Source organism: Leucoraja erinacea, chromosome 15 (assembly GCF_028641065.1).
Source record: "Leucoraja erinacea ecotype New England chromosome 15, Leri_hhj_1, whole genome shotgun sequence".
Lineage (NCBI taxonomy): Eukaryota > Metazoa > Chordata > Chondrichthyes > Rajiformes > Rajidae > Leucoraja > Leucoraja erinaceus.
The window spans coordinates 24544350-24569791 of record NC_073391.1 but is presented as its reverse complement, the minus strand read 5'-3'; the positions used below and the strand labels follow the sequence as shown (position 1 = coordinate 24569791).

Sequence of the window (25442 nt, the reverse complement as noted above, 5' to 3'; positions counted from 1 at the left end):
TGTCATAGAAGGTGCGGTGGTGGAATATTGAGCAAGTGCCTGTGCCTCATCTCCTTTACCTCACAAAGAAAGTCCAAGGTCTCATTGTCCATCATGTAGTTAGAATTCCCATTGCTTGCCTTATTTTATGAGAATACATCAGACTATGGTACACTATCTAAATAGAATTGAAAATGAAGCAAGGTTTATAACATACGTGCAATGTACTCTGTCAGATCACTTTCCTTTGAAGGTAAAAGATTGTCATTGTACCTTTTTGAATAGTTTGTACAGGGTGAGCATTGAGTGCAACCCCTGGTAGACATGTTGGTACATTTTATGTATGGTCATTGAAACCTAATTCTTTTCAAGAACTTTACTGAAGTGCTGTGCAGTAAAAGTAGCACTCAAGAAGATTTCAGTACAGCTATTTGATCGTAGGGAGAGTAAATTACTTTTAAGGAATTGCTTTTAAGTGGCCTGCTTTTAAATAGAGTATCCTATGTGACTAGATGGAGTAGCAGCTCTGTGAAAGCTTGGACAATTGTTACTTTATGGAACTATCATTGTGTGATGTATTTATTTCTTTTTCTGTCAACCAGGATCTCACAATTGAGACAGAACTGGAAGCCGCCAATGGAAAAAAGGTCAAAGCTATCGAAATTTTTGCTTGTGCACTAATGTTCTTTAAAGACCATGCCTTGCAGGTGTGTTAGAAACAACTAAGACTTTTATATAAATCGGACTCCTTTTTAAATGTGTTGCTTATGAACAGTGCTTTTTTTTTTGCAGACCAAAATATGCTGTTACGCACCTTAAACATATATACATGCCCCATGGTCAGAAAATGAAATAATGATTTTTTAATGTTTTACATGTGCTGTTATCTTGTACCAGCACATACTGTTTCAAATAAAAGCCCAGCTTATGAGACTGTTTTAATAGAGGATTATGAATCACATATATTTTGTTTATGCTGTTCTGTGCTGGTATTGGAAAATAGTGGAAGACCATTTTGCAATGCTATAAATCACAACAGTTTTAATGCTTGATGCATCAGACACAAAGATTTAGTAGTTCTTAAGAATTCTCAAAATATCCACGAAATCTGATACTTCCTGTGCTTTCTTTGACACATCTGCAACGATTTTCAGTTCTGAACAGATCGGGTAATGTAGCTCTTGTAGTAAAGCTTTGGTTCAGATTTCATCATTTCAACAGACTCACTGACCCCCACAAATAACTCTTTCTTCACTCTTTCATCTTCATAATTCTATATCCCAGTAATCATCCCCCACACAGTCAATTGCTAAAAGGAATGGATTCAAGACCAGACATCAAAAACTGTTTCACATTTCTGGGGTTGCAGTATGTTAAAACAGATACATCCAGTGAAAGATCCTTGTAAAGCAATTTAAAGCAATGTAAAGTAATGTAAACACATTAAAGCAATGCCATTCTGCACCATTCTGTATTGTTTTAGTTTAAGAGGTGCAGCATGGAAACAGCCCCATCAGCCCACAAAGTCCACACTGACTGTCAATCATCTGTTCACACCAGTGGCATGCTATCCTACTTTATCATCCATGCCCTACACATTAGTAAATTGTACAAAGGACAATTAATCTACAAACCTGCACATCTTTGGGATGTGGGAGGAAACTGGAGCACCCAGAGGAAACCCCTGAGTTCACAAACCCATGAGGTGCAAACTCCACACACATAGAACCTTAAGCGACGGCCACACGACGCCCATGCGCCTCAACGCGAGGACGAGGTCGGGTAATTTGCGTGCCAAGGACACATAAGTGGGACGAGGCATTAAGGTCAGGATTGAACCCAGGCCTCTGCCGATGTGAGGCAGTAACTCTACCAGCTGTGCTATTTTGGAGCCCTTCTAAAATGTATCACCAGACTTCATGTAAATTGCATTACACATTAAACTTATCATGGAAAAATTATAAACATGCTTTACGTGTGATAACACTTAAGACAGATAACTGTATAATTTGAAGCTAATAACAAATGGGAAACGTGTCACTGACATCCTTCTATTTTTAGGAGCTGAGTGACCAGGCTGGTTCACAATTTGAGAACTCGGAAGTCAGATGGGTCATTACAGTGCCAGCTATATGGAAGCAACCTGCAAAGCAATTCATGAGGCATGCAGCCTACAAAGTAAGTAATAAATATCACAAGCCCCAATCCCACTTCACAAAGAATCAGAATTGTTACGGCATAGCCAGAATTGTCGCAATTTTACAAAACACTGGTTAGTCTGCACATGGTGTTCTGTACAGTTCTGGGTGTCACACTGCAATGTAGTAGTGCTGGAGAGAGTAAAAACAAAATTAATTAGGACGTTAGACACAGTAATTCAGCGGGTCAGGCAGCTTATTTGGAGGAAAAGGATAGATGGAGTATTTTAAGTTCCTGGGAACCATCATCTCCAAGGACCTACCATTGACTCCACAGTCAAAAAGGCACAACAGAGGATGTACATCCTACGGCAGCTGAGGAAGCACAATCTGCCACAGGCAATGATGGTCCAATTCTACACGGCCATCGTAGAGTCTGTCCTCACCTTCTCCATCATGGTCTGGTTTGGCTCAGCCACCAAGCACGACACCTGGAGGCTGCAGCGAATCGTCCGATCAGCTGAGAAGGTTATTGGCTGCAAGCTTCCCTCCATTGATGAACTGTACACTGCAAGGGTCAGGAAGCGTGCGGGTAAGATCATCTCTGACCCATCTCACCCTGGCCACAAACTCTTTGAATCACTTCCCTCTGGAAGGCAACTCCGGACTGTCAAAGCTGCCACAGCCAGACATAAAAACAGTTTTTATCCACGAGTAGTTGCTCTACTCAACAGCCAAAAATCTGTAGCCTCCCTTTGATCTGGTATTTTGTTGGTTCACATGTTTGATCAATGATGTTTTGTCATTAATGTTTTATTATTATTAATGGTTTGTGTTTTCTGAGTCATTCGTTACTGTCACTGTATTTCATGTGTTACTTGTGGGCGGAGCACCAAGGCAAATTCCTTGTATGTGAATACTTGGCCAATAAACATACTTACTTAGATGATGTTTTGGGTCTGGACCCTTCTTGTGTTTGTGTATAAACCAGCATCTGTAGCCCTTTGTTTTATCATCGGGATGTTGCCTGGATTGGGGGATTTTGGGGAAATGGGAAAATATTGGATAGGCTTAGCTTGTTTCCCTTTGAGCAATGGAGGCCACCTCTTGAAATATTTTTGGGAATGATCAGTCCAGTAATTCAGTGCTGGTTTTGATTTTGCCGTTGGTCGATTGCTAAATTTTAGATAGTTTTCTGAACTTATATTTACAATTGCCAGATCTTAAGCAGCAAATCTAGCTATCAGATGAAATTATCTGAATGATCATAATATTAAAATAGCAAAATTTAAAGAATTACTTCCATACCACAGTATAAAAAAGAAGCTCCCCTTTCAATGAGTTGGATGAATATTTATTTTGGAGAAGAGTGAAGTCTGCAAGGATAGAAATGATCATTCATTTTGGGATTGTAGTTGTTACTGTGCTGCAGGCATTGCACATAATCCAGTATGGATATCCCAGCACAGGAGCGAAAGATATGACGGTTTTCTGGAGTTTTGCTTCATTTGTCTTTGGCAGAAATTTTGAAGACGCTTTTCCCTGGGGATGTTTAAACCAGAGTGGATTGAACAATATCTTAGACATCATGGATGTACTTCTTAATTCCTGCTGCTTGCATCATTAAATCGATGTCAGTTGAATTCTCTTGTTTATTTTAGAAGATTAGAAATGCAGCGTGGGAAAGGCGATTTGGCCCACCGACTCCCTGTCAACCATCGAGCACCCATTCATACTAGTTTTATGTTATCCCACTTGCTCATTCACTCCCTACACACTATCTAGGGGAAATTTACAGGGGCTACTCAATCTACAAACCTGCACACTTTTGGGATGTGGGATGAGGAAACCAGAACACCCGGAGAAAACCCACGCAGTCACAGGGAGAACGAGCAAACACCACACAGACGGCACCCAAGGCCAGGATGGAACCCTGGTCTCTGATGTAGTGAGGCATCAGCTCCACCAACAGCGCCATTTTGCTACCAATAACAATTAGTATTCAATGTTGAAGGAAATTAATATTTTGGGATTGATGGTGAATGGGAGTAATGACAATTGAAGATAGTGAAAGGCATTGTAAGGAAGAATAGAATTCTGGAATGTTTTGCAGAATTTAATAGCAGGGCTTTTTAAGTGAGGTTCCTACCCAGTGGTGGTTTGATTGTTTAGTGCAATGCTGTCACTGAGGAACTCTTCACTAGTCTACAATAATTAGTTGCTGCATTCAAAGGTATACAAGTGAGAGAGATCATCCAGACCACAGAGAGCCTAAGGAGCCCAGTTATGAGCAGGTGGACGTGGTGTGGGGTCATGGATGAAACCCATTTGCAAGTGGTGCTTTGTGATCAAAGGATAGCCAGTTTCAGGGTGTGATGTTCATTGGTGTCTGGAGAGGGAGTTGACAAGGAAGTGATAAACCCCTGGTCAAGCAAATATGATCGGGAGGTTCTAACACTGCATGGAGAGAGGTTTACTGCCTGGAATGAATACTTCTGCTTCTTCTTGTCCACATCCAGTGATACATAAACATTCATCTCATAGTTTCACCTTTCTCGCCCGATTTCAGCTGTTCTGTTTTCTAAGATCTAGAAAATCTGGTCTGTGGTTAAAATGACTGAAATGAAGGCTGGAGGGCAGATTATAAACAACAAACTTACTGCGGCTTTCATATCATAGGAGAACAACTTTGAGGCTAGTTTATTTCCTGTTCCAGACATTTTGGATTCAGGGACAGTTTCTTCCCAACTGTTATCAGGCAATTGAACCATCCTACCGCAATTAGCAAGCAGTCCTGAACTACTATCTACCACATCGGGGACCCTTAGACTATCTTTGATCGGACTTTATTGGCTTTACCTTGCACTAAACGTTATTCCCTTATCATATGTCTGTACACTGCGAATGGCCCGACTGTAATCATATATTGTCATTCTGCTGACTGGTTAGCACGCAACACTACCACGGTACACGTGACAATAAAGTAAACTGAACTGAACTGGCATTTTTGCCTTTGACAAGACCAACCGGTTCTGGGTGCTAAGGTTCTGCACCACGCATCCAGATTAGATTTGTCCAGTCTGAAGAAGGATTCCTACTTGACATTGTGTATCCATGTTCCCCGGATGTGCTGCCTAACCCGCTGAGTTACTCCAGCTCTTTGTGTTTTTTGTTTGTAAACCAACTTCTGCGGTTCATTGTGTCTAGCCTTATTTACCGATGACAAAAAACATCAAGAATGAGGACAAGGAAGTAGGAGTTCATTTCCAAAATGTTTCTGCGGCAATGCACCTAGAGATTAAAAGGATTAAGAGATTTTCAAGAAGATTTGTGATGTTGCTGTTACCTGGTTCCACCTATATTCTACTTTGTAGATCAAGATAAATTAGAGGAACAGCATCTCATATTTCGCTTGGGCAGCTTACAGCCCAGTGGTATGAATATTGATTTCTCTCACTTCAGGTAGCCCCTGCATTCCCTCTCTCTCTATTCCTCCCCCACCCAAGTCACACTAGCTTCTCATTTTCACCCTACAAACAGCCGGTTTCCTTTATCATCTTTACTTTTTTGCATATCTTTCATTCCTTGTTCTTTATCTCTCCACATCACCGTCTACATCTCTCGTTTCCCTTATCCCTAACCAGTCTGAAGAAGGGTCTTGGCCCAAAACATCAGCCATCTCAACATGGGCCATGACCCTTCGTCAGACTGGTTAGGGATGTTACTCTATCTTTTTGTGTCTATCTTCAAGATAAATTAGTAGATAGCTCTCTCTCCCCATCCCCGCACTCGCAACAAGGGCAGAGTCCCCCTGGTCCTCACCTTTCACCCCACCAGCCGGCAAATACAACACATAATCCTCTGCCATTTCCGCCATCTCCAACGTGACCCCATCACTCTCCACATCTTCCCATCTCCCCCTATGTCTGCCTTCCGCAAAGACCGCTCCCTCCGCAACTCCCTTGTCAACTCTTCCCTTCCCTCCCGTACCACCCCCTCCCCGGGCACTTTCCATTGCAACTGCAAGAAATGCAACACCTGTCCCTTTACCTCCCCCCTCGACTCCATTCAAGGTCCCAAGCAGTCGTTCCAGGTGCGACAAAGGTTCACCTGTATCTCCTCCAACCTCATCTGCTGCATCCGCTGCTCTAGATGTCAGCTGATTTACATCGGGGAGACTAAGCGGAGGTTGGGCGATCGTTTCGCCGAACACCTCCGCTCAGTCCGCAATAACCTACCTGAACTCCCGGTGGCTCAGCACTTCAACTCCCCCTCCCATTCCCAATCGGACCTCTCTGTCCTGGGTCTCCTCCATTGCCAGAGTGAGCAACACCGGAAATTGGAGGAACAGCACCTCATATTCCGCCTGGGCAGCTTGCGTCCTGATGGCATGAACGTTGAATTCTCCCAATTTTGCTAGCCCTTGCTGTCTCCTCCCCTTCCTTAACCCTCGAGCTGTCTCCTCCCATCCCTCCCGCCCTCGGGCTCCTCCTCCTCCCTTTTTCCTTCCTTCTCCCCCCCCACCCCCCATCAGTCTGAAGAAGGGTTTCGGCCCAAAAAGTCGCCTATTTCCTTCGTTCCATAGATGCTGCTGCACCCGCTGAGTTTCTCCAGCAATTTTGTGTACCATAAATTAGTAGATAGGTTGACAAGTTTTAGTCTTCACTATACAAGATTAATAATGGTCTGAATGCCATTCTACGATTTTAATGAAATGGAAATTGACAGGTTTAGACAACAGCTGCATAATTTGTTCTGCCAGATTAACATCCTCGTGGTGCCTGAAATATTTCCCCCTCAGTGAATTGTAAAGGAAAGTGAAAATCTGCGAAATTGAAAAAGTGACGCAGTTGCCATTTAATACAACAACATTAGGAAACAAACTGAACAAAAGCTCGTGGCAGGAAACAGGATGGATGAACAAAACCACTCACGGGTCCTGACACATAATTTATTAAAAGTGGGCTTGCAGGTGATAAAAGTGGCAAACCAAAGCTCAACTTTAGCACAGGAAACATATTTTCAGTCTCATTCAATAAATAATTCCAATCAGCAGATATGAGCTTTAACACAGGAATTTTATATGTGAAGTATGGCAGAATTTATTCATTGGCCCAAATTGCATTTGGAATGCAAGGGTTAGTATTGAGAATGTATTTTACAGTACAGATGTAAGTAATGACATATTAGACCAGTAATTGAAATTAAAGAGCTACATGGTGCGGCAGCATAATATTCCTTTTAAATTGAACGGAAAATGGTGGACAGCTGTACAGATTAGGGGACATCCGTAAGGAGAGAAAAAGTTACCTGCAATGTCAACCATCCGAGTTGTTAACTCAAAGATAGACGCAAAATGCTGGAATAACTCAGCAGGTCAGGCAGAATCTCTGGAGAAAACTGATTTTACTAGGAATGTTGGTGAGAAACTGGAAATGAAGAAAAACCAGGACAAATCTAAACTATCAGTCAGCCTATCAGGGAACTTCCTTACCCAAGGTCATCTGTTGCAAGCCCTGATTTGTCCTGTTTTCTTTAATTCACTCCCAGTTTTTACCCCACTCTCCTCACTACAATCAATCCGAAGAGTCCAAACCCGAAATATCACTATCCATTTTCCCAGGGATGCTGCCTGACCCACTGAGTTACTCCAGCATTTGGTGTCCAGCAGTAATTTGTAGATTAGTGAAAATATTTATATTCAAGATATCAATGTGAGCAGTAGCACAGCTGCCTGCTGATCCATCATGGAAAGAGATGAGTGTAATCAGTTTCTAGTGCAGGTCATGTCGGGGGGCGTTCCCCCCACCACGGTTACCATGTAATCCCGTGCTACCTGCTCCATAGTCGGTGACTAAACAGTTTCCCCCACCTGGTTTGCCAGGTGCGGAGGGGGCTGTGGACCCCCAGCAGGACCAAAAACAAGACCTGTCAAAGGGCAGATGAGCACCTAGCGAGCCAACAGCCATCCACACTTCAGTAGAAGTTGCAATCGCTGTTGTACATAACATTGTAAGGCACCGTGCCCCTTGATGTTTTCAACGATGACGATGAGTAAGATGGAATTAGTCAGAACACTTTAAATTGTGAATTTAAACTCTGGTGACCACTTGAAAGTATTATTACAAATGAAGTATGCAGTCCTCTATAATAGGCCGAAGGTAAAGATGCACATTATTGTACCAGGTAAAGACTTGTTGATGAGTTTAGAATAGATTGGGGGAAAAAAAGTATTCAATGAGAACACAATATTATCAGTTCTGGCTCAATTTCCACCAGACTTCATTGCAGTGCTGCTGCTTTGAAAGAAACACAAGGTAGTCGGATAAATATCCTCAATATAAAATGGCCTGTGCGAGAATAGCTTGTGGCAGCAAATTATAGTTGGTGCATTATGACATGAACAAATTAAAACTTGCTGGTGATGCGCCAAGTATGGACCCGGGCAGTGATCCATCTCGACATTGGGAATGGCCATGAGATGCCAATATCTCCACATAATCCACATACTTACAAGAGGGAAAATAAATGTAAACAGATTGAATTGGAAGGCCATTGACATGAGTTCTGTTACCAAGTGCCACTGCACACTCAACATTGTGAGTTAATGGGGCTCAGTGGATTAGATTATCACAGATGCAAAATCAACAATTATATTTTAAAGTGGAATAAATACTTAGAAATGCTTAAAGTAAGAAGGGTAATAACTGATAATTTGGTGCTACCGACTGCAACATCACTGGATGTTGTCTAAGAATATCTTGTTTGTGTGATTGTCCACTCATTATTAACAAACTTGATTAAACAGTTAAAATGTTTCTACCAAACATAAATTGGAATGCAATTATTGTTGTGAAACATTAAATAGAAAAAAGGAACTGCAAATGCTGATTTCCACAAAAGGACACAAAGTGTGGTGTGATTCAGCAGGTCAGGCATCTTCTCTGGAGAACATGGATAGGTGACATTTTAGGTTGGGACCCTTCTTTAAACCCAGCCTGAAGAAGGGTCCCGACCGGAAACATCACCAATCCATGTTCTCCAGAGATGCTGCCTGATCCACTGAGTTACTCCAGCTGTGTCCTTGCAACATTAACTTGGTTTCCCTCACCACAGATCCACCTGTGTATTTCCAGTGATTTCTAGTTTTATTTCAGATTTGCGGCATCTGTAATATTTTGCATTTGGGCCAGAATGGGGTCAATATGTTGCATGACCTCCTTGTGATCCTAGGTTCCTCTTCGACTGGACTAATCTTTACTCTTTCCTTTACTCCCACAGGCAGGTCTAGCATCTCCTGATTGCCCAGAGCAGCTTATTATTGCACTTGAGCCTGAAGCTGCCTCCATCTATTGCCGGAAACTCCGCCTACATCAGATGATTGACCTCAGTGGCATGGAGGCTGTGAATGGGTATAGCCCCACTGAAACACTTGCATCTGGAATAACACATGGTATCTTTGCCTGTTTATTACTTTGAGGGTCCAAATATCACAACGTATTCAAATAGAAATGAAGTACTATCTCTGGATAAAATATAGCAGAAGATTCCCAATCATTGACTTCCATAGGTAGACACAAAATGCAGGAATAACTCAGTGGGACAGGCAGCATCTCTGGAGAGAAGTAATGGGTGATGTTTATATTCCCTGGAAACTAGTTGGCATTTGATATGTTAATAATACCGCAGTGACGTGAATTAACTTACATTCCAGTGTCTGCTGCATAAAGCCAGATATTCCAGGAACCTGGAAAGTCAAAAGCTGTGTGACAATGCAGCTGGTAGTGCTGCTGCCTCACAGCCAGAGTTTGATATTGATGCTTTCCCTAAATATTCCAATTTATTTCCAGGTTCCTCCAGAGATGTTGCCTGACCCACTAAATAACTCAAGCACTTTGTGCTCCAAAGGTGTGCTGGTTGGTAGATTGATTGACTGCAGTAAGTTATCCCCAGTGAAGGGGTGGTTAATGAAAGAATCACGGGATTTTAATGGGTATTTATGAGCGAATAGGTCTCAGAGAAATTATTGGGGGAAATAAGATTGGTGAGATTGCTACCATAGAGTGGGTGAACCAAATGGTCTCCTCTGTGTTACAATTAAATATGAGGTAAATATGACAGGAACAGAAGTAAGCCATCTGATCATCATGAATCAAGATCCCTAATTAATATTGCTATGTGAAAAACACCAGGCTGTAATCACTTGAGTGTTTTTGGGAGGTTTTTCAGCAAATTCACAGTCAGGTATCATCCATTGCAAGAATGATCCTAAGCTCATACCAATTTTCTCATGTTAAGTTTAATATACCAAATGCAATCTATTTCCATTTATGCTGAACTCCTTCCAAAACTAAGCTCAGCACATTTATTTTCTCTATTGATATTGTGTGAATTGGTTAATATATCACTAGCTCTGTTAGCCTTTTTTCAGACGGCTGGCATTTAATCTATCATTCCTTCTTGTTAGCTGGTAATTACCTGGTTAGATTTGTTTTTTCAGTGTTGGTTCAGTACCCCAACTGTTTACCATTGCTAATAACCAAGGCTGCCCTTCACACAATATTTGACTCACTGTATGAGTCTGACAATCTGAAATTTAGTTCACAGACATAAAATTAAACAGCTTACATTCCTCCCTACAGTAGCCCACTGGTTGTAAAGGAATTACCAGATTAAGTACTCCTATTTTCTTTGAATTTTCTGTGATTATCATTTCCAAAGTATTATTGATTCATCATCAATTAAGTTCCACTGAACCACATCAAGAGTACAAAGACCTAATGAAATTGTGGTGTGCTGGCTGTGTTGGCAATTCCCCATGTATTAAAATTAATAAGTTGCAAACATTTAAATGCACATTTCATAATATGTGCATGGTCAGAGTATAATGGTAAAGAAAACTTAATATTGTTTTTAATGACTGAAAATCTGTCTGCCTAAAACATGGTAATACATCTCTTAAAGTATTTCCCAAATATTGCTTCTTCTTGAAAGCTTATTACTTCTTGCCTTCGTGCCAATCACATATAAAATATCACAAAATAATGGACAGCAATTTTCATTGGAGTGACATATTATTCAAATGCCATGCATTTTCTGATGTGATCTATGCCTCTACAGTAAAACTCTGCTAATCCATGATCTAGCTTTTCAGAAATCCCTAATAATTCAGCACTAACTCACTCATGAGCCCAGAATGAAGGTCAGGATACAGCTGGGGCTAGGATCATGACAGCAGGCTGATTGTGGGTCTGGGGCCTGGAATATGGACCATGTGCATGACCAGGGTTGAGGTCAGGAACATGGGTATGTATGTTTGCATCCATATTAGTGCCTTGTATGTATTTGTATTTTTCAGTGTGCTTTGACTAGTTGAAACATACAAACTGAAACCTACAAGCTAAAATTCACCATATTCTATTTGCAAGGTTAAGCTCCCTGGAAAAAAAATCTACTACTGTGTAACATCTAAAAAATGTGAAATGAGAATGTGTAGTAACTATTAATAGGAGTAACATCCAAACCACCCAGAAAATGCATTAGTTCAGCACCACCAAAGTACCAAGGGTGCTGGGTTAACAAAGTTTTAGTGTAAATCAATTTTTAACAACAATTGTGGAGACAATTTTCCATAAAGGTGGTGATCCATTTATCCCAAATATCTATGTCTGTTCTTGTATATTCTCCCCTCTCCCTGGTCCATCAAGGGCAAACAAGAATCCAAACATTTCTAGCATTACTAACATTGATTTTTGGGTCAAGCCTTCGAGATTTCATATCTTTATTATACACTACTTGTAAAAATAATTTCCATTCACATTCAATAAATAATTCCAAACAGCCGACATGAATTTTTTGGAACAAAAGAATACTGCTCAGTTCCCAACAGCCTTGGACTAAATTAAAATGGATGTGACCCTGTTAAATTTTAATTTGGATAGAGAAATGATTCTGTTGTCCTGTTGGCTTTGTTATTTGTGTTTGTCAAAGCATTCTGACAATGTTTTATTCAATGCACAGCATATTTATTAGCAAAGCAAATTCTTACAAATAATCAATGCTAAAAGCCTCAGAATATGAATCTGACAGAAGCCCCAACTAATATATTTCGGATTACACCGAAGGAATAAATCACAGTTAAAATAATACTGCACAAATCAGATTCATTTAAAAAGATCAAATGCAAGATCTTCTGTGTCATAGAAGAAAAAGGTTTGTAATACCCTGAGTAAGTCAGGTAATTGATTTGTAACGCTATGTTATATTTTGCATGCATGCATTTTGATTTGAAGAATTATTTTTTTGTTATAACTAGAACAATAGTCCATTGCATCTACAATGGGTTTGCGCATCCCTATTTTGCATGCTACAAATTTGTCCTATTCATGTTATTCTGAAGCAAGAGAACATGGGAGTCAAAAATGGGATTTACCAGTATTGGCTGCAGTTAATGGCAGCCAAACTAAAAAAACAACAAAAATAAATGACAAGTCAATGGTCTTAGCGACCCTGGCAGTCTATTTTCACTCTCTAATGTTCAATGAATAGCAATCTGACCTTCAGGGATTAAGATTGAAAGTTACTACAAATGTTCCTGTGGGAAAGAGTGAGTAGTCTCCTCTGATGCAGTCTCTAATTAGGAACTAGTTTGGTTGGACATTTTCTACATTTTTATGGAACATAAAACAGTATAGCACAGGTTTGGGCAATTTTGCCCACAATGTTTGTTCCGGACATGATGCCTGGTCTCATGAAGCATTCCAGCAAATCGCCATTAAACTATTTTTCCCTCTCACCTTATAGCTATGTTCTCTTGTGTTGGACATTTCCACCCTGGGGGAAAAAGGTTCTGACTGTCTACCTTATCAATGCCTCTCATAATTCTATATCCTTCTATCAAGTCTCCCATCAAGCTCTGACATTACCGAGAAAACAATCCAAGTCTATCCAACTTCTCCTTGCAGCTGAAACTCTCTAATCCAGGCAACATTCTTGTAAATCTCCACTGAGCCCTCGCCAAAGCCTCCATATCTGTCGTGTAATGGGGCAACCAGAACTGCCCACAAAACTTTAATGAGGCCTAACAAGTCCTATAGAACTGCATCATGACTTCTTGACTCGTATATTCCATGCCTCTACATAAAGAAATAAAAATAATCAACTACTCAGTTTAAAATTCAATTTATTTATGTTTCTTCATTTATTAAGTTAGGCATTTCCTCTGAATGTACTCTTTGCATTAAGAACTGCACATTATGAGTAGAAGTTACCATCTTGCACTGTTTCCCTCCCATCATGGAATGTCTCAAGGATGTATACTCCTGTTTGAGCATCACTCTTTTTAATATTTGTAGTGGATGGGGGAATAAACCTAAACCCAAAACCTGGTGCACCTTGACTATTTATTAAAAGCTGTCCTGATCATTTGTTAGAATTTTGTTAAAGATCTGATGCTTTTTGCTAACCGTGTCCTCAGATGGGTACAGCTATTAAAACGAAGATTGGGTAATTTAGCCCATAACACTACACTGCAGAAATGAACTTTGTGGTGTTGCTCAATAACTGATGTGCAGAGTGTGCAAAGGAGTTGCTTTCATGATCAAAGATCCAAGTTCCATGTGAAAGGGAAATATTTTGTAGTTTAAAAAATGAGTTCCATCTTATCTTCGTTTTAGGTATATACTTAGAAAGTAATAACTATTACTTAAAGAATAAAAGAATGTCTCTCTTTTGAGGTGGAATCATTGGAATAGAAGAGATTACAGGGCAATTTGATCTGTACTTGAAGTTAGAATCGGACAAAGTAAACAGAAAGATACTGCTTTCATTGGTTGAGGAATCCTGAATAGGTTATTTGTGTTCTCTTTTATCTTGCCGACTAATCTTCCCCCAAACTCTTAATTTATCCTTCTTACACTTTTGCACTCTCTGAATACTCCCTATTTTGATTTTATTCTGTAGCTAACATTTAACATAAACCTTTCTTTCTTTTGCTTTAATGATTTGAAATATGTTTGTCATTACCTTTGTCCTAATGAGACCATGCTGTGTTTGTATCTGAACTATCTCTACTTTGAAGACAAGCCTTTGTTCATTTGCAATTTTACTCAGCAATCTTTATTTCTATTCTATTTGTGCGAGATCACTTTTTCAAATCACTGAACTTAGCTTCCCAGATTCGGCTTTGATTTTCCTGCCTCTCTCTCTGCAAAGACGTGAAACCTAATTATATGATGATTGCCATCAGTCACCACAATACGCATCCTATTTCGCACACCTGAACTAGTCCAAGTAACTTTCAATATCTCATCACAAATTCAAGAATAGATCAAGTGATTTATAACCTCAAGCAAAAGATGATTTTACCACAGATGTTGGGATGCACAAGCAAAATTAATGATCAGAGTAAATATGATATCAACTTTTTAAGAATAGGTTAAAAAGAAGCTGGTCATGCATTGAATAGAATAAAGGAAAATACAATTTATATTGACACTGTTTATGCGAGGGAATAAATTATGGGGTACTATTTAGTCTTAATAAGCAGTTACTTAGTTGTGTTTTGATTTCTATGCATTTGTCTAACGGAAGACAGGCCTTTCATTCCTTCAATTTGTCCTTAGCGGACAGGATAAAATAAGAAACAGTAAATTCGTGCACTTTGAATAATTGGATGACTGTTTTAATACATTGAGCAAGAATAAATAAAAACCTAAATGTAATACTGCAATTGCTTTTAAGCTTGTCAAATTTGTCCACGTTTATTAAAACCAGAGAGCAGGTTAACTTGGTAATTTACGGAAGCAATTCAGTGAAGCAGTCATTATTCTCAAAGTTTGACTTTTATACAAAGCCACAGTTATTCTGCAACTGAAGTCTATCACCTGTATCCATGGATACAGTGCAAGGTGCCATCAGTAAACTAGAGTTATATTGTTTACAGTGGATCACTGTAGGCTATACTCAGATTAATAACAGAGGAGATCTCTGAGATGCACTTATTTTTGCCTGGATAGTTACATTTTAATCCACACTCAAAAATTGCTTTCTATGTATTTGGTTTTCAATGGGGAATGAAATTAAAATATACTTGATGATGAACATACTTTGTAGTGTAGCATGTGAATTTTGCCTGAATAAAAGTTGTATATGCATTATATGCATGATTGCTGGTGTCATACCCCTGGGGTGGTAGCATGGAAGCTTAGCCATTCTTAACATACATGCTGAAAATTCAATCATCATTGCATAAAACATTTTGAAACTTCAATGGGTGAACCTCCTTGCAAGGCAAATTAAATTAAGTAATGATTCCTTATATGGACTGTTTAAGTGCATGTGAACATACGTGATTTTAGATTAATAATTATTATGGTTTGCTTGTGGTGATTTGAACTTTTCATTTTTAATTCCACTCACCTGAAAGTGAGATCAATCAGTTGACAATTTTCTTCAAAATGAATGCAAACTCTCGTTCTCTTGCATCCATTTATGTGATTCTGGGGTCCATTAAAGAGGGTGTTCATAGATGTGGCCTTCAGTCTCTGGAAAATCAACAGTAGAGCAGTAAGGAAATTGCATTAGTTATTGTGTCCTTAACACAGACAGGAGAGAAAAAGTCAAGTATTACCAGATCATGATTGTTTTTTAGTCTGCGGATGACATCTGATCTTTGATGTCCTCCACTTGCATTCTCAAAAAACCCACCAGCTCCAACCAGACTTGGGCATAAAGTTAGGGAAAGTAAAGGCTGTTGATTGCCAAAGCAGGTAAGATCTTAACCCAACTTCAGCTATTTTTTTTCAGAAGAAAATTGGAAACGAGTACAAGAGAGGAACATTTGGTTATATAATACTGCCGTGTATCCTCAGAATGTCATGTTGCACCAATGTCTTCAGATGACTTAAAGAGACAGTTAAAATAATGAACAAAATCATCTTGATTAATATTACCAATACGTTTCTTCATCATTATATCAATTTATCCATTTATCCATTTATCTGCATTCTGCATTTTATTGTTTCTATTTCTCTATTTTGTTTGCAACCAGGAAGGCTTTGTTTCATACAGTACCTGTACATGATTTATACAGCAGGATGAATCTGAACTAACAAAATGTCTCTCAGAGCAATTCCCCTAACCTTACAAGATATCTATAATTCTATTAATTCACTTTAGCTACAAAATCGGGCCAAGCAATACAAAAATGAAAATAATAAGCATTTATTTTCTTAATGGTGCCTTGCTGAAGCAAGATTATATCTGTATGTGACCCAGATTATAGAAAAACAAATTAAATCCAAGTTCAGATCTTTCAGCACTTCGAATGGAAACAAAACTCAAATTATTTAGCACAATTAAACCAAAATTTAGGTCTTCAAGAGTAATGCTGTGTTTCAAGGAAGTTAATCTATGTCAGTCCTTTTCCGACGGAAGTTGGCATATTTGCATCCAATAATATTAGTACCCTTTAATAAGATATATGTTAAACCAATTATTATAAAATTTTACAAGGTAACTTTCAACTGGCAGACAAAATTAAACAGAATTGAATGACAATCTGAATTCTTGAGGATAATAAGTGTTTTTGTATTATTTTTCTTTAAATGTCAACCTTAAATATGTATAGAAGATATTGCATGTATAATGAAAAAGAGCCATCATGTTTTATGACTTTCCTTGGTCTGCTATTTTCCTAATTCATTTAAATGAAACAACTTGCTCCATGAAAATAGTGGAAAGGAATTTCATATACACGTAGTTTCTGTTGTGATATTTTGAGGCTATTATTATATTCATACCCTGTGACTTCCTTGACACCATTCAAAAGTTTATCAACTATGAAAATCCATGCATTCCCAGCTTCCTTATTCCATTCCTACATTCTAATCAAATCCTTCTGACGTGACTCAATTGTTGGAGGTTGACAACAGTTCTGTTTCTTTCTGTATTACGCTCAGTTATTTTCTCTCTATTAACAACTAGCTAAAGAATACACACGCCGTAATCGACAGAGTCGCACCTTTTTGGTGGAAAATGTCATAGGAGAAATCTGGTCAGAATTGGAGCAAGGTAGTGTCTTCTTTCCTGCCATTCTTGGCTCCTGCTATTTTCATGTCGCTGGCAATAGTGCTGTTTTTTTGTTTAACACTGCATTTTTTTTCCCGTGATACATTGTGCAAATCACAGTAGGAAGAGAGATCAAAGATAAAAGGCTGCTTTTATTTCACTGCAATGTGTAACTGGCTTCACACGGTTGTGCTGCTTTTGCACCTTGCCTCACTGCATCTCTATCATTTATCTTTAACAATTTAATTCTTTATGGAAGTTCACATTTCCACAATAAATTTGTCGAAATTAGTTTAAAGTGGTTTCTATAGAATATAATCTCAGTCATAAAAATTAATAAATATTATGTAGTAATTTAGTAATATTTTACTTACCTAATATATTTTGTACAGTATTTTCCATAAAATGCATAGACCCTGTTTAGTTAGCTACAGATGTTTATCTAAATATAAGCATGCTGGATTATCACCTCTGCCAGATGTGCATATGAGAAAAAAAAGCAAAAGTACTATTTAGATAATATGGCATGTTTAAGTTAATTACCACATACTGTGAATGGTAATACAATGGGACTTGAATTTTGTCTGTGTGTGTGTTTTTATTATATATCAACAAACGAGTTTACAGCAGATTTCAGTGTGAGCTATTTTACCAAGATTTGAATGCAAGTGTTAAATATTAGCTTGAAATAAAAGGATGTATTACTACAACATGTATTTAAAATGCTGGCAGGATTTTGGCAAGAAGTCACTAACCAATGTATTATATATAGCTTAAAGGTATTTAAACCTTTATGTGATCTAGGGATCAGTACAGAATTGGTGATTCCTTATTGCAAGCAAAGAGTTATTTAATTTGTAAATCATTTAAGATGCAAAATTGCAAGCTTGTATGGTCGTTCTGAAAAACAATGGTTAAGTAAATTTTGTTGAAGGGCAGATGGTCAGTGTTAAACTCTAGCTTGAAGTAAATGGATGTGTAACTACAACATGTATTTACAAGTCTGCACTTGAACAATTTGGTAATGTCATGTTGGTAATGTTGGTACATACATTGATAAATGTATATTATGATGAAGTCCTTTACGAGTGTGCTTGTTTTGTTAGGTGATCGCTATCTTGTGGTCGACTGTGGAGGGGGTACTGTAGATCTCACTGTCCATGAGGTTAAACTACCTGAAGGACACCTGAAAGAACTCTATAAAGCTTCAGGTAAAGCGGTGCTTCTGTATCTACTGACGTTACATAATATTTTAATTACTACAAAGAAACAGTACAACTGTTCAGATAATGTGTAACATGGAAATGTTAATCGAGCCTATATACCTGCTCTTGAGGTACCCTGGCTATTATGAATGCTTAGTGGATAAGTAACACCATTTCGCATTTTTCAACATTTTCAGGTCAGGCTAATGCTAACTTGTATCCTTGGAGGTGAACTTGATAGTACGTTCTTCCACACCAGTGCTGTAACATTGATGGAATATCCGTGGAAAGTGTTTTTTTCCAGAGTTCTGTGTATGCATTCTACCAAATACTCTGACATCAGTGAAGGCAGCAGTGGTGAGAGTGATGAATTTTGACAACAAATAACACAGTTTACCTGTACTAGAAGGTCACTACTCATGTGTCATCCGATGAGTCCCTGCCAAACAATGCACTTTGAATAAGGGAAGTGCAGCTACTGCTGAGGCTCCATAGGGAATGATCGTTGCACAGTGCCCTGCTTTCTCGATGTAGAAGGGCTAGACTCTGAAGCAACAACCTGTCAAATGCTTCACAGATACATTAGTTAAGGATGAGACAAGAGTGTCATTGATGCATTGTAAGAGAATGTATTGAATTGTTGGTACAAAGAAAGACATATCTTTCACTGTTCCCCGAAGACTCAAAGACATTTCCCAATTGAGTATAATATGGATGAAAAACTGAGTCACAGAGTCATAAAGTGTGGAAACAGGCCCTTCGGCCCCACTTGCTCACATCGACAACACAACATCTGCACTAGACCCACCTGCTTTGCGTTTGGCTCATATCCCTCTAAACATGGATCCTATGTACCTGTCCGAATGTATTTTAAACATCTTGATAGTAGTTGCCTTAACTACTTACTCTGGCAGCTCGTTCTGTATATCCACCACTCTTTGTGTAAAACAAAAGTCGCCCCACAGGTTTTTATTGAATGCAGCCTACCATGCAGAACCTTGTCAAATGCTTTGCTGAAATCCATATATACAACCTCTACAGCTCCAGCCTCATCAACCTTTTTTGGTCACATCTTCAAAAACTCAATAAGATTTGTGAGATATGATGTTCCACGTACAAAACCATATTCACTACCTCTAATCAGCCCTTGTCCATCTAAATGCAAGTATATTTTCAACAAAAAAGATTAAACTCACTTATAATGACCATATGAAGATGTAACTTGTCAAAATCTGCCACTGCTATTGGGGTGAAAATGAGAAGGAACATAAGGTAGCTTATAAAAATGGTACCCCATTTACACCAATATTTCCGTCACCATCCGGAAACAATTTTAGAATTCTTCTTGGTGTGCAGTGGAAGTAAGTGTGGAATGCACTATTCAATCATCTTAAAATCACACCACTTCCAAATTTGGAAGAGGGATGTCTGAAGAGATGATTTTTGTGGGGCCAGTGAAAGTCTCAAGAATTGAGCAACATCTTGATGGTATATTTTATTCTCCATGCCTTCATTGTCTATCATCAACACCCACCTGACACTGGCACCCAAGCCCAACTCTTCAACCAACAACACTAGATGGGTCTTTAGAGGAATTGCTGAACATTCTACTCACTTTGAGCAAGAAGATGGCAGCTATGTTTGCATTCAATTTATCAATTACAAAAAGCACGATAGGAACATGTGGTCCACATTTGGTCTGATATTAAAACCCATGCCCAAATGCTACTTTGTGATCCCTTGTTCTTGGAAAGTGCCTTGACCCATTTTCAGAAAGGCAGAAGTTCTGTTTTGTTGGATAGGTTTATCTAGATAAATTAGTGACAAGCCATATTACTTGCTGGAGAATTTGTTGTATGTGAGCTGGCTGTGTTAGGGAATAAAACAACAATTGAAAAGCACCTTTATATCATGGTTTGAAAGAGTACATTATCTTGCATAACTGGGATCCTCAAATCCACAGCAGTGAGAAAATGTATTAGGACCAGACATATATTCTGCAGGGAAGTATTCAAAATGTATTTATATGGTTTCAAAAGCCGTAAAATGATTGTTAAGAGATTTTTTAAAAGAAAATAGTGCTGAAATAATCTTCATGGCCAAGAAATGCAAAAGCAATTCATTTGGGGGAATTTGTTACACTCCATCATTGAGAGCACCACTTGTTCAGCTTCTCTTACTTCCCTGCTCTTTTTGGCGTCTCTTACTGTAACAGGACCGACAATCACCACCCACTAATCTCACTCCAACTTTGACTTTGGTCTCCATAAGATCCTGGCTTTCAACTTCCTGATTCCTCCTCACTTGGCCCCAAATATTTGCTGTTCATGGACTTTTAACCTCAACATCTAAATTGCCCTTGTAAACCCCTAATTGCCCTTGATTTGTCATGACCACTGCTCCTACTGCAACTCCTCTCAAACTGCTGATAACTCCTTAGCTCTGAGCTCCAATTTACTGATCCCGACCAAGGTCCTAACTCGACCTCTGTCCCTTGACCTCCAGCTTTAGCCCTGACATGACGTCTGACTGAAGCCCTAAACTATCCCTCTTCTTGACAAAGGGGTAATTTGAGTTTTGAACACCAAATGATACCCTGATGAAGCACCTCACACCCAACTGTGGTCCTCTCTCCATGTGCAGGATAGAACTAATGTACGGGCGATCATTGGTTGGTGTGGATCCGATGGGTTTCCAGACCGTATCTCTAAAAAAAACCCCTGCCCCAGTTCCTTTCTGAGTCTTTTCTTTCTGCTTGAAATCTTTACAACATTTCCTGACATGTTGGACATCAGGGGGTAGCTGGATTTTGTGCAGTGTCCCACTAACTACAATTGTCGTTGCACTGTCACACACTGATCATGCCTCCCTCAGCACCAATCCCTGAACTAGGTCCATTAAATCATAACAAATGGTTGTACAACAGCATTGATCTATTTCCAAAAAAACATTAGCATTTTTACCCCATCCATGAAAACATTAATGTTTCCACCGCAAGAAAAACTTTAATAGTCCTCAATCCCATTGTGCAAAAATCCTGGTGGTTTGGCAACTGATTTACCGGAGTTGTTTCTGTGGCCCCTTGGAAGACACAAAGGCCCTGTTTCCCTGACAACCTTTAAACTCACTGGGGCATAGTTTCCCGCTCTCCCTTTCAGGACACATGTGCCTTGATTTCTGCACTCCTTTTAAACTCACTGTGGCCTCATTTCCCATGCTCATCCCGTACTGTTCCGAGTGGTCCCGTGATACTAAATGAACTTGTTGAATCTTTATTACAGATTTGTCCACAAAAATAGTGAATAATGTATATGTTGGGGTATTGACAGGTTTAATGTCCAATAGGCTAGAAAATCTGCCAGCTTTGCTTCACTGTTGGCACCAAGATGCCAGATTATTGGAGCTTTTACGTTGACAGTAGTTGTTGATATTGTTGATAAGACACTATTTTCAATTCCAGGTGGTCCTCATGGCTCCATAGGAGTGGACTATGAATTTGAAAAGCTTCTCTGTAAAATCTTTGGGGAGGATTTCATTGAACAGTTTAAAATCAAGCGCCCAGCAGCATGGGTAGATTTGATGATAGCATTCGAGTCGCGTAAAAGAGCTGCTGCTCCAGGAAGAACCAATCCACTCAACATCAACTTGCCTTTCTCATTCATCGATTACTATAAGAAATTCCGAGGTCACAGTGTGGAACATGCCCTGAGAAAAAGCAGGTATGTGAAAATCTACAAAAGTACTCTACACCTCAATTTGTATGACTGGTTTGTTTTGCTCGTTTTTGTAAATATCTTAACATTCATCTGTCTTCCCTTTCATGTTTTAGTTTTAGAGATACAGGCCCTTCACCGTGCCCATGCTGACCATCGATCATCCATTCGTGCTAGTTCTATTTTCTCATCCAGTCCTGGCACACTAGTGGCAATTTACGAAGGCCAATTAACCTTAGCCCTTCTGATCAACCCAAACATGCATCATTAGATGTGATCTCATGGCTCCCTGGTTTGACATCTTGAAAAGGGGAGAGGTCTATGTCCAGGCCAAGCAAATACAAGTGGTCTATGAATCTTTAATTCTTAGTCCCCTACCTGGTCGGAGAGGCAGGGAGCGGGCAATGCCTTACCAGGTCACCGTGCAGTAAGCTCCGGAGCGCTGTGGCCGCCGACTCCCAACATCGCGGAGCTGGGGCTGCGGGCGTCCGGCCGCGGGCGGCGCCGGTTGTAGCTCCGACCCCGGCAACTCTACCCCTGGCTGCGCAGCGCTCCAAATCCAGCGTGGCCCTCGGCCGGACGCCCGCAGCCCCAGCTCCGCGATGTTGGGAGTCGGCGGCCACAGCGCTGGGATACCAGCGGGGAGCGGGCAATGCCTTACCGGGTCGCTGTGCGGTAAGCTCCAGAGCGCTGTGGCCGCCGACTCCCAACATCGCGGAGCTGGGGCTGCGGCCGTCCAAACTAACTGACTAACATTTAAGCAATGATTTACAGATGTTTAAGTGTCTCCCTGGTCTCCGGGGAGGAGGCAGCCGCTACAGTAATACAGACCTGGGTTGACCGTGGGTCGTTTCGGGTCAGGTTTGGCGCCAAACGCGAGCTTTGGTGTGCAGACGACATCCTGGAAAAAATGTCCAGTCTTCGGAGCTTTTCGGTTTCCGGAACTCCGGATAAAAGGTTGTGCACCTGTACCATTTAACCCATTAGCGTGAATGACCCTTACTCAGTGGGATAGCAACATGGTGAGATGACCCATCTTACCTTGCCATAGTCTTTTTTTTAAGTGTTATTGTTCTCTTCCAGTTAGCAAAGAAGTGGGGCAGAGCAATTGGTGACTGGGTTAAGAGGCTTTACACCTCATACTATTCAATCTCTCAAAGGCTATTCTAATTACTCCGGCAGTGTGAATTTTGTCAAGTGGTCATCCCAAGGAATGCTAAGGATGAATCCGGATGCAATGAACGCATTGTTTAAGCCCACAGTTGACCATATCGTCCAACATCTACGTAAGTACAAAGTTATTTTTGGACTAAAAGTTATTGGATGTGATTAAAGTTTGATTAAAAGTTAGTTTAGAGAGCATTAATACATGCAAACGTAAGATTACGTGTGGGCTATTTTGCTGCATTAACCTATTCAGCTAAGCAAAGAGCTTGTGATATAACCTGATATGCTCATCTCTTCCCCATGTCCCTCGATCCCATGAGTTAATAAAAGTCATTCAATCAGAGATCAGATTTAAATTTAACAATTGACCTGTAATTGATTGCCATTTGTGGAAGAGTTGCAAAAGATTCATCTCCGGTATCTCCGGGCTCGAGGCACCCAGACGCAGTGACGCAAGGAGGCCTGCACTGGCGGCTGTAATTGTGGAGCCGCCGAGTGGGGCCGAACGCTGAGCTCTTGCTCTACCGCATCCTGCGCAAAGCTGCCAGCACGGCCGCGCACCTGTGTCTGGGCTTCACTGTCAGGATCGGGGTTGTCAATATGCTGCGGATGAGTGAGTGTGAGTATTTGAGCCACCGCCTTCAGGACAGAGCCAAGGTAATGGTCCATAGGTGCGCCATGTTTGTAAGCGCCCGTAACTAGGGGCTAGTGCTCCGGGTGGCATCCTCGAAGGGGCGGGATCCACGTGAACACATGAGTTGATGCCTGCCTTCCGGGGCGGGATCTATGTGAACACGTGGTAGATGTGGCCCGCCATCCACTCACGGACATGCGTCGTGGTCCCTGTGCAGAACAAGGTTGCTGACCCTTGATCTATGTGGTCCTAGTGAAACCCAAAATGTGCATTGGCGACGAGGTTTTTGAAGAGCTTTTTTTGACAACACTACTAACACGTTGCTGAGAGTTCACTAATTGAAGTAATTTGTTAGAATGCTCCTTTATGAATGAGTCATGCCTGTGCAATTTTCCACAATGTCAAGTGGTGTTGCAACCTACTGGAACAGCTGGGCTAATTCTGCTCTTCAGTACCACAACTGAGATATAACCATATAACAATTACAGCACGGAAACAGGCCATCTCGGCCCTACAAGTCCGTGCCGAACAATTATTTTCCCTTAGTCCCACCTGCCTGCATTCAAACCATAACCCTCCATTCCCTTCTCATCCATATGCCTATCCAGTTTATTTTGTTGTTTAGTCCTGTGGCCTTTGCTATATTTAGTTCTCTCAAACGTTTCAGCTGTTATTGTTGCTCCAGATATCATTCTCGAGACCCAATATATCATTTCTATGGTGTCTTGCCCAGAGATATGTACAGTACTTTAATTATGTACCAGCCAGGACTTTGTACTGGTGGAGTATAGATTTTAACCCAGTACCATGTTTAGTCAGCATTCCATTAGCCATTTTAATTATCTTCTCTACATGTCGAGAATGTTTCATGATTTTTGTGCACAGCTTTCCAATGCATATAATTTATGAACTCTCGAACATAAACAAAGTTCTTTTATCTAATGTGCAACACTTTCGTGACATGAAAATGCATCACCAATATCATTTTTATTTCAATTGTAATGTGACATCCACTGTTATCACTGTCAATAAATCATATCACCCATGTGGGGATTTTATATCAGGAATCTTTCTGGATAAAGCAGCAATAATGTCCAAAGCATGATACAAAACAGATTTGTCTTTCACAGCAAAGTCAGTCTGCACAGAAAATGTATATCTGGGTTACAGACAAAATGTTTCGAATAATGACAAGAATCTGGAAGAAATTTCCCTCTCTCCTCCTTCCAAAATGAATTTTCTCATGAATCATTTCCAATGCCTTTGAGAAAGACAAAATGGTCTTAGATCTCGAGTCGGTGCTCACATTACATTACAGGCTCTCCAAGAAGATTCATCTCCAATTCTCTGAATGCATATTTTTGTTAAATATCAACACAATAACCAACATTTCATACATTCTTGGATTGAGTGAGTCTTCATGGATATATGTTCAACTGACATCTACAGGAAAAGAAAGATGAGAAAGTCCTTCTGAAAAAGCCCAATCCTGACCTTTGTCTTTCAGATGTTTACTGACCTTTGTGTGCATCTTACA

The 25442-nt window shown here is 40.0% G+C and overlaps 1 protein-coding gene across 3 annotated transcripts in view; it reads left to right on the top strand.

Annotated features, from left to right (window-relative positions):
- Nucleotides 1-25442, top strand: part of hspa12a (heat shock protein 12A) — an 86562-nt gene that overhangs the window by 58927 nt on the left and 2193 nt on the right. For 2 of the 3 annotated variants that reach the window (XM_055646919.1, XM_055646921.1), the window contains exons 5-11: nucleotides 582-686; nucleotides 2041-2157; nucleotides 9399-9570; nucleotides 17103-17189; nucleotides 18293-18397; nucleotides 21852-22110; nucleotides 23287-23390. In XM_055646919.1, coding sequence (XP_055502894.1) covers nucleotides 582-686; nucleotides 2041-2157; nucleotides 9399-9570; nucleotides 17103-17189; nucleotides 18293-18397; nucleotides 21852-22110; nucleotides 23287-23390 — 949 coding nt within the window. The remainder of the gene's footprint in view (nucleotides 1-581; nucleotides 687-2040; nucleotides 2158-9398; nucleotides 9571-17102; nucleotides 17190-18292; nucleotides 18398-21851; nucleotides 22111-23286; nucleotides 23391-25442) is intronic. The other variant, XM_055646920.1, reaches the window with a different exon arrangement.